Raw genomic sequence first — 9838 nt, 5'->3', positions numbered from 1 at the left:
TGTAAATATACAGTGTCTCAAACCATGAGCTGGTAGCTCTAGTGGTAAAGGATGGATTGCTAGGCTTCCCTCAGATTAAAAATTAGAGGTCTTGGATTCAAAACCCGCTGCTAGTGTGGAAGCCAGACTAGTAGCCAGGAGAAGACTTCATTCAAATTAAAAACTAGAGGTATTGGGTTCGAAACCCGTTGTTGGTGTGGAAGCCAAATTTGTGGTCAGGAGGAGGCTGAAATGCCTTTGTGAGTCTTCTCGGCCCTCGGAATAAGTGGATAACCTTGGTTTGTCACCAATTATCCATTTAAAAAAAAAAATTACACACACACACACACGTGTCTCACACTCACCATGTCATCAATTGAATTAGAATCAAACAATCAATCAAGCAAAAAAACATAAATTGATACAATTTCAATACTATATAACGCAAAATAACAAAATTAAAATGTTATGACCCATTTTGAAAATCACCCTAAATCTAAATATTCGACTGTTTGATGATAATCATAATTAACCGTAAATAAAATTAAAAAACAAAAAAACCAAAATATTGGACTGTTTGTTAATTTGGTCCAAATTTCATGTGCATTTCAAAAGCCGGAGCTATATATATTCCCTTCTCTCTCATTTCTAGTACACCCTAATTCTACTCGATTTCCACCATCTCTAACAGCCTTGAGGAAACACAGCGATATCCAAGCCTTCGTCTTCGGCTTGGTCTTTTTACATCGCCGTCTCCGATCGTCTTCGTTTTCGTTTTCTAGGTAATTTCAGCTGTACTTATTCAATTTCTGCGTTTGGATTTCCTTCTTGTGAATACTGAGTTTGATTTGTAAGAATTGAGTAGGCTGAAGTTGACTTGTGCCTGATCTTAAATGTGTTTTTGCCGATTCTGGTGGTTTGTGATTGTTGGAGCTAGATGTTGAATGAGCTTACTGATCCATGATTTCTTTGACCGATCGATCTGTTGGATTTAGATTTATACTCTTCTTTGTGTAGTTTGGATGTCTGATCTGGTTCTTATCTGTACGGATCTAGTGCTGGTGATCTGATTTTTTTTAGATCTGAATAGTTTTATTTCAAAAAATTAGATAAATATTTGAAATTTGATAAATTGGAAGTGCTTATATTACTTACTTAGCAAAAGGATTTCAACTATGATTGTTGAGATTTAAGTCTCGTGCAAGATTTTGAAATTGGCTGTTAAAGAAATATGGAAACGAAGATAGATAGTTGGATGCACGTAGAAAGTGATATTGAAAATGATTTATGTTTTTCGATATACATATAAAAATACCATACTTGACCAGTTATCTGATTAGTGAATTAGTGTGGGATGTTGTATTGATTCTGTATTATTTTTATTCAGGTTTGTAAAAGATGGCCGATGCTGAGGACATTCAACCCCTCGTCTGCGACAATGGAACTGGAATGGTGAAGGTAATGCATCATTCCTGGCATCTTTTTCTTTCTTCAATCATTATGCATTTAAGGGTAATCAAAGTTTTAGTTATACTTGTTACCGAAAATGAGGTTTTAGTTACACCATTTTGTGTGTTCTTATGTGTGTAGGCTGGATTTGCTGGTGATGATGCTCCCAGGGCTGTGTTTCCTAGTATTGTTGGTCGACCACGGCACACTGGTGTCATGGTTGGTATGGGTCAGAAGGATGCCTATGTAGGTGATGAAGCACAGTCAAAAAGAGGTATCCTTACCTTGAAGTATCCCATTGAGCATGGTATAGTGAGCAACTGGGATGACATGGAGAAGATCTGGCATCACACTTTCTACAATGAACTTCGTGTTGCTCCTGAAGAACACCCAGTTCTGCTCACAGAGGCTCCTCTTAACCCTAAGGCCAACAGAGAAAAGATGACCCAAATCATGTTTGAGACCTTCAATGTGCCTGCCATGTATGTTGCCATCCAGGCCGTTCTCTCACTGTACGCCAGTGGTCGTACAACTGGTTAGTATCGATTAGTTTCTGTGCTTGATTCTGTATATTGTACTCAATTTTCCTGGTGTTGACTGAGCTCCTCCTTGTACAGGTATTGTGCTGGACTCTGGTGATGGTGTGAGTCACACTGTGCCAATCTATGAAGGTTATGCCCTCCCTCATGCCATCCTTCGTCTGGACCTTGCTGGTCGTGACCTAACAGATTCTTTGATGAAAATTCTCACTGAAAGAGGGTACATGTTCACCACTACTGCTGAACGGGAAATTGTCCGTGATATGAAGGAGAAGCTTGCATATGTTGCTTTGGACTATGAGCAAGAACTTGAGACTGCCAAGAGCAGCTCTTCGGTTGAGAAGAACTATGAGCTTCCCGATGGCCAAGTCATCACAATTGGAGCTGAGAGATTCCGGTGCCCAGAAGTCCTCTTCCAACCATCTCTTATTGGAATGGAAGCTGCTGGCATTCATGAGACTACTTACAACTCTATCATGAAGTGTGATGTGGATATCAGAAAAGACCTATATGGAAACATCGTGCTTAGTGGTGGGTCAACTATGTTCCCTGGTATTGCAGACCGTATGAGCCGGGAGATCACCGCTCTTGCTCCAAGCAGCATGAAGATCAAGGTTGTGGCCCCACCAGAGAGAAAGTACAGTGTCTGGATTGGAGGGTCCATCCTTGCATCCCTGAGTACCTTCCAACAGGTGACGATCATAAACTTATCTCTTAATTTTATCAATGATATGTTGAATCCATATGCTATATTATGAATTCTTTTTGCTTGAGACTGATGAGACGTTTTTGTCTTTGATGAATTAGATGTGGATTTCCAAGGGTGAGTATGACGAGTCAGGTCCATCCATTGTCCACAGGAAGTGCTTCTGAGTTCTAAAAATGGTTTTGATGGTGAGCTATTTTTCAATTTAGTTTGATTTTTGGTGTCGTGTCATGTGAAGCAAGTTTGGTTGGCAAACGATGTGTTGAGGCGGGGTCACTTGAGGACTGGGTATATTTCGATGTTGATTTGTCATAGCTTCTCATCCATGCGAGAGGCTTGCCTGCTTGCAATGTGAAATGGTTCTCTGTATATGTGGAGGGCAGAAAATCAGTCCAAAACCGTCCTCGCCTTGCCTAATCTTTGGTTCAACCATCTCTTTCGGTAGTATGTTTGTAGCTGGAGAGTGATTGGGATGCTGGGTTTTTTTTTTTTTTTTTTGGCCTTTCATTTTCATTTTGTTCTATATTCGACGGTCTCTTTTATTTTTTTCTGAGAACATTAATATTAGTAGTTTTTATTGTATCTGAAATTTTATTGTAGCTCAAGTTTGTGGTGGAAAACTGGTATGAAAATTTATAATTAAATAGTGGCTTGAAAGCTTGATCTGAATCTTTCTCCTCTGTGCCTGCATTTGTGGTTTCTTTGAAGGTGTGTAGGCGTTTTGTTTTAGTCAGTGAATCGTTGACCACAAAATGTATTAAATGTGGCTTTTGCCATTTCATTTATAAGCGAGGCCCCATCCAGGAATTGGCAGAAGTGACCGATGGCACCTTCACGTAAAGGTAGGAGGAATAGAAAAACGCGGATTCTTGTGGTGTTTACTAAATATTTGGAAATCAATAGTGGTGAAGCCCACGTGAAATAAGGGAATTCAATTCCTGAAATTGGAGAAATGGGATTCCTGTATTTGAATTTTGGGAGGGTGAGGGAATCGGGAATGCATTTTTTTCTTCCTATTATGCCCTCTCGCTAGCTGTCGCATCATGCGGTGGACGTGCTTCTCGCTTGCAGGCTCATTGCAGAGAAAAAAGTGCATTTCCTATTTGGATGCCGTGAAAATAACAGGAAGCTATGAGAAAAACCAGGGGAAAAAAAGTACCCAAAACGGGATTTTGAATAATTTGGAGTGTGCGACCGAAAACAAAAATTGGATTGATCCTGATGATTGTGGAGAAATGGGGGATCCCGACCTTGGTGATGCATTTGGCTGCGGGGAAGATGAATCAGGCTAATGATCCTGCTTGATCGGTTATTATCAGGTTTGGTGGTTTACCTGGGCGTACAGGAGGATGGGTGGGTTATAAATTATAATCTTGTTTGGTCTGCGGGGATGATGAATTTGGCTAGGGTTTTTTTTAATTAAAGTGAAGAACAAGACATTTTAGTAATCATATTGCTTTTTACTTCGATTCAGGTGAATTGATAAAGAATTTATATGAACTCAATTTCATTCATATTCCGATTCTAAATATTTAATTAAACAGCTTCTAGAGGAATCTGATACTGATTCCTCCTAATTCCATCTCCTCTTCATTCCTCATCAATTGATTTCTTTCTATTTTATTTACGGTTACGTAAACAAGCCTAAATTGTACACCAAAGAGCACAACGATCAAATTGATTGAATAAAAATTCCAGTGACTAAAATAGAATTTGAGCATAAACACTGACCAAAAAAGTTTCAACCCTTTTGTTTATCAGCTTTAATTTTTCGGCCTTTTGAGATGTCCACTCTTTTTTTTTTTTTTTTTTAGTAGAGCGATAGCATTGATATGTTAAATAGTTAGTTTGTTAAAGGGAATGAGAATCAGTGGGAATTAAATTCGCACAAAGGTGCATAGTCATGATTGATATTCACAACTGCGTTAAAGTATCATGTGCTCTTAAAAAAGTCTTTAGATTCAAACTATTGAATATTATTCCCCAACATGAATACCTTTTATTTTTGTCCATTGGTTTTTTGTTTTGCTTTGTTGAAATGATGAAATCTATCTCTATAAGGAAGATGAGGTGAAAAATAATGTGCAAAAATTATTTCGAAAGATAAGACCATACTTTTTATTAACATGAAAATATATACAAAGACTGCTGCTATAAATGTATTGAAAAATAAAAGTGATGTCTGTGATGTGTTTCATCTGTTTCATTAGATGGTTAAAACTCAGTATTCCTTTGATATTAAAGTTTTGCATTCTGACAATGGTGGAGAGTATATAAATTTTGGTCATCTTGGTTCTTACAAGATCATGGGATTGTTCATCAAACTACCAGTCCTTAAACCCCAAGATTTACACATGCTATCATGTCCTCGATCCCAAGATACATCGAGGATCAACACGTGACGTCACCACGTACATGTTTATCTATCATGCCTTGCCTTTGTGACATGACCAAAAACAAATCAACGGTTCAACATCATAGTAATTTTTTTATTTTTTTATTTTTTTTATTTTTTATTTATTTTTTATATATAACATGGTTGCATCTAACCTTTGTGTCAGACTGCCTCCCTACCCTAAGATGGGATCAAGCCATTCGTAGTTTAACATTCTGTTAACCTCTGAATATTTCTCAAGGCATTTACTCGCAAGCAACATAGAATTCTAGACAAATGCCAACATGCGTGAGGCACCAATATATTAATTCATCATTCCCATGTATCACAACGTTTTCCTTCAACAAAACCACAATCAACAACGTATAACATTACAATGAACCAACGATGCACAATATTAACCTTTAGTCACATTGATCAACCAATCCGATCAAAATAAAAATCATTCATAACCTTACATTATAAAAATTATAAATAAACTAGTTGGAAATCCTAAAGTAATCACACAATATCCATCGTCCTTTCTCAATCGGTTCGCAAAGATTCTCAAATCTTTTGTTGATAAATAAGTTAAAAACTAGGGCAAGAGCGACATAGGTCTAGATCACTCAATGGAACATACACGGGAAGGGATTCTGGAACACTCAATGGAATCTAACAAAGCAGGGTACCAGACCACTCATGGTACTGACAAGGAAAGGGATTCCAGACGACTCAACGAAATCTGAAAAGACCACTTGATGGAATCAAAACAAAGCAGGGTATCAGACCACTCAATGAAACCCCATTGGAACACGGTTCTAGATCACTTAATAGAACTGACACGGGAAGTGATTTCAGACCAATCAAAGAAATCCTAACAGAACACAGTTCTAGGACCACTAAACGAATCTAGACGAAGTAGGGTACCAAACCACTCAACAGAACCCCAGCAGAACATGGTTTCAGACCACTCAACGAAAATCGACACGGGAAGGAATTCTAGACCACTCAACGGAATCGAGACAAAGTAAGTATCAGACCATTCAACGAAACATGCTTCCCGACCACTCAACAGTACTGACACGAGAAGGGATTCCGAACCACTTAACAAAATCAGAACATAACATGATTTTGGACCACTCAACGGAATCGAGACGAATTAGGGTACTGGAACACTCAACCGAACCCTAGCGGAACATGGTTCTAAACCACTCAACGAAACCAACATAGGAACGGATTCCGGACCACTCAATGGAATTGGAGAACACGATTTCTATGACACTCAATAGAATCGAGATGATGCAGGGTAGTGGACCACTCAACAGAACCTAAGCAGAATTCGATTTTGGACAACTTAACGGAACCGAGTAGAAGTGTATGAAAGTAGTTTAGAATGGCTCAATGAATCGAGACATGACACAATTTCGATGCAGCAACTCCTCATAACAATGGGTTAACGATTCTTTACCAGCCCTCACATTTCACAAACATTTCAAATATGCATGTCAAAACACATTTCATAAAATAGGTGATGGCATAATTTAAAAGCAACAATTTAACAAAAATATATTTCATAAATCTATACCATATCCACTAAGTATGCTAGCATGGGAATTTTGAGGGTAATAGCCATATCACATATATTAGCATCACTTACATATTAGCAATCACACATTGATATTATAAGTACTCCCATCTTAAAGTCCCATAAACATCTAAATCTAAGTACGGTGCCATTTGCACGCAAACCGAGGTGCACATTTCCCAAGATGGCACACTAACCCAGATAGGCCCACTAGACTTTATCAGATATCTAGCAATGCTAACTTCAACATTTATGAATGATTGGGAACATTATGACCAAAAGTCAACTATTGGTCAACATGGTCGACAAAAGGTCAACAACCCCACGTAATCCAAATCTAAAAGATTTGCATATTCGATTTTTTTTTTATGTAAATTCCTAAGATACTCAATTAATACGCACAACAACATACTATAATTTTGTGATGATCAACCAGTCAGATCTACATTCATTACAAAGGCCACATGTCAGACCTTTACGAAACTAGGATCAAACGGTCGAATCTTGTCAAATGGATGTCCAAATTTGATTTAGGGCATAGAAGTTAGCCTAGGTAGATAATGGGTTATCAGGTATGCGTGCTGCTGCAACGTACTACCGCACGCGCTGGTTAGCAGCTAAGGCTCGTCTGATTTTTCGACAGTCACCAAAATGTCTAAAAATTTACCAGTTTGTAAATCATGAAATGTAAAGTAAAAGCTATACCTGTTCAGAGCCTAAAACTAGTTGAAAGATGGCCAAAACTGGCATCGAAGCCTCGATTTGTAGGACTATAAGCCTTATTGCACCTCCCATCTCTGGATCGACTGATGATTGAGACCTATGGATCTCTTCCTGAGGTCCATAGCTCTCAACTGGTGATTATAGATGGCGTTGGGGTGGACGAAGGCAGCAAATTTGCTGTCGAGACCATCAGAGCTGTTATTCTTTCCTCCGTCATGTATGGTGGTCAAACGAAATAAATGAGAGATATTTTAGGTTCGACGAGAGCTCACTGGGAAAAGGCTGGAAAAACTCTCCTAGAAAACGAGTTGAGTCGTGGGTTTGTCTACAACCCCTATGTTGGATCGTGGGTCACCCTTCCTTAAATCATAAAGGCTCCCCAACCGTGTTTGAACCTTCCACAAATATAGGGGTCCAATTGACAAAAATGCCCCTGACTTTAGGGTCTTGTATTTCCTTCAATAAAACATTGTTTTGCAAATGGTTTTTGGCTATGCCTTCATGGTATCGAGCTCTATCTGAAACTACTACGAGTGACCCCGAAAGGTATACATATTTTTTTAATGAATAATTAAAAAAAAAAACTTTGTAACTAAATAGCTAAAATTTTATAATTAACAAAAAATAATAATTTCCCGAAATACGAAATACGAAAAATTAAATAGTGAAATTTGGGGACGGTATTTCACACATGCAACTGATATAAATCAAAGACATGAGGAAGCATACCTTTGGGGCAAAAAGAGAACAGAGGCTGAGAGAAAAAGCATAGAGAGAGAGAGAGAGAGACCGAGCACAGAAAAGGCAGAGAGACCAAGCACAGAGAGGGCAACGACGTGAAAAGGACGAAAAAGAAGGCGCTCGGTTTGATATAAAATATCAGACCTTTGCTCCAACGATTTTTGTACTATTATCCTACGACTTCGTAATTTTTGTAGGGCAAACACCAAAAAGTCAAGTTTTCCTCTTTTTATTTATTTTCAAATAATTAAAAGATCATCATATTTGATGATTAGGTCGATTTAGTAAGTGGTTTTACCCGATTAACGTTCTTGCAACAAAACATCACAATCGGAGCTAAAATAACCGTTAAATCGTGATAATTATACGTTTGTAACCATCTAGGATCTCGTCCAGTTACCTAAACGTTCAAAGTTTGTTTTAGGTGATTTTTGGCGTATGCGATCTCGTGCTATATTAAAAGAAGTGTGATGGTTGGATCATTGAAATTACTTTAGTAGACTATGTATCCCATCAACACAATAAATTCAACAAATACTTAGAGTTTATTTTGTACTTCTATGAAGTAGATTGTAAGATTTTATGGTTACCACTAGTGTCAATATTTTAAATTGATGATTGGGTTCGTTCATTATATTCTTCTATAGTCCAAAAGTGTAGTTAAAATCGTCAAAATCAGACCTAAAATAACTTTTAAATCTTGATGATATATTCCTAACCGTCGAAGCATTTCGTTCAGTTACCTAATCCCTAAGAGTTTATTTAGGTGATTTTTAAGGATGGAAATCTATTTTTGACTATATACTTTGGTTTGTAATATGTCATGAAAATTACAAAGATCGTTGGTCTAATAACATTATCACTAATGAACTTTTGTTTGTTTTTAAAATTCATTTCTGACAAACATCTAACAAATAACGTGGGGTCTTGTGCATTGGAAATAACTTATTTTCGTTGGTTGGTTGGAAAAACTGTATTTCTAGTGGAAGTGTTTCCAATGACTAGCGAGGGCCTTTCCCCTCGGAAAAAGGTTTTTCCGATTGCAAAATGCCTTTTCCGACGAAGGTTTTTCCGATTGCAAAATGCCTTTTCCGACAACTTTTGATCCTCCCTAATAGCATTTCACATTTTGTAGTGAAAACTGAAATATTTAATAAAATAAAACTCAAACATCACTTGAAATTCAAAATAACGATAATGAATAGTGAAATTTGTGGATGAGATTTTACATGTAAGATTGATTATCTCTGAAACTGGACATGGGTCTACACTATTTTTTAAAATAAATACTAACTATTTCTAAATATTGAACACTGGTACTATCACTTTTCTTAAACTGAGCACTAGTACTATCACTATTTCTTAAAGGGAAAACTAATGAAAATGGTTTGAAAACTTTGAATTTTAACGATAAGGATAAAATAAAGAGTACAGTGAATAGTACCATAATTGACTTTTTAGTGTAAAAATGTGATTTTTCGTTAAAGTGAATAGTACCGGGAGCTTTTCGTTAAAGTTTCATTTCTTAAATTGAACACTAACTATTTATTAAACGATTATTTCTGGAATTGAACACGAGTATTACACTATTTTTTAAATTGACTATTTCTGAAATTGAACACGGGTTGGCATGCGCATTGCACGTGCTTTTGGTTGGTTTTCTTTTTTCCTTTTCTTTCTTTTGTCCTTATCAATAAATAAAGTTATTAGATAGTTTTTTTTGTTATAATTCAAAGTTT

The 9838-nt window shown here is 37.1% G+C and overlaps 1 protein-coding gene across 1 annotated transcript; it reads left to right on the top strand.

Moving 5' to 3' along the window:
- The first annotated feature begins 739 nt into the window (after positions 1–739).
- On the top strand, positions 740–2853 carry LOC103926846 (actin-7). Its single transcript, NM_001302286.1, is given in 5 exon segments — positions 740–761; positions 1367–1437; positions 1570–1963; positions 2046–2659; positions 2775–2853. Coding segments are annotated over 4 exon segments (1134 nt in total). The 5' UTR covers positions 740–761; positions 1367–1377; the 3' UTR covers positions 2841–2853.
- Positions 2854–9838: the final 6985 nt, after the last annotated feature.

Source organism: the organism of the source record quoted next, unplaced genomic scaffold (assembly GCF_019419815.1).
Source record: "Pyrus x bretschneideri cultivar Hongxiangsu unplaced genomic scaffold, Pyrus_bretschneideri_v1 Contig130, whole genome shotgun sequence".
In the NCBI taxonomy this organism is placed as follows: Eukaryota; Viridiplantae; Streptophyta; class Magnoliopsida; order Rosales; family Rosaceae; genus Pyrus; species Pyrus x bretschneideri.
Note: the sequence above shows the minus strand (reverse complement) of the source record. Positions and strands in the feature narration are given on the sequence as shown.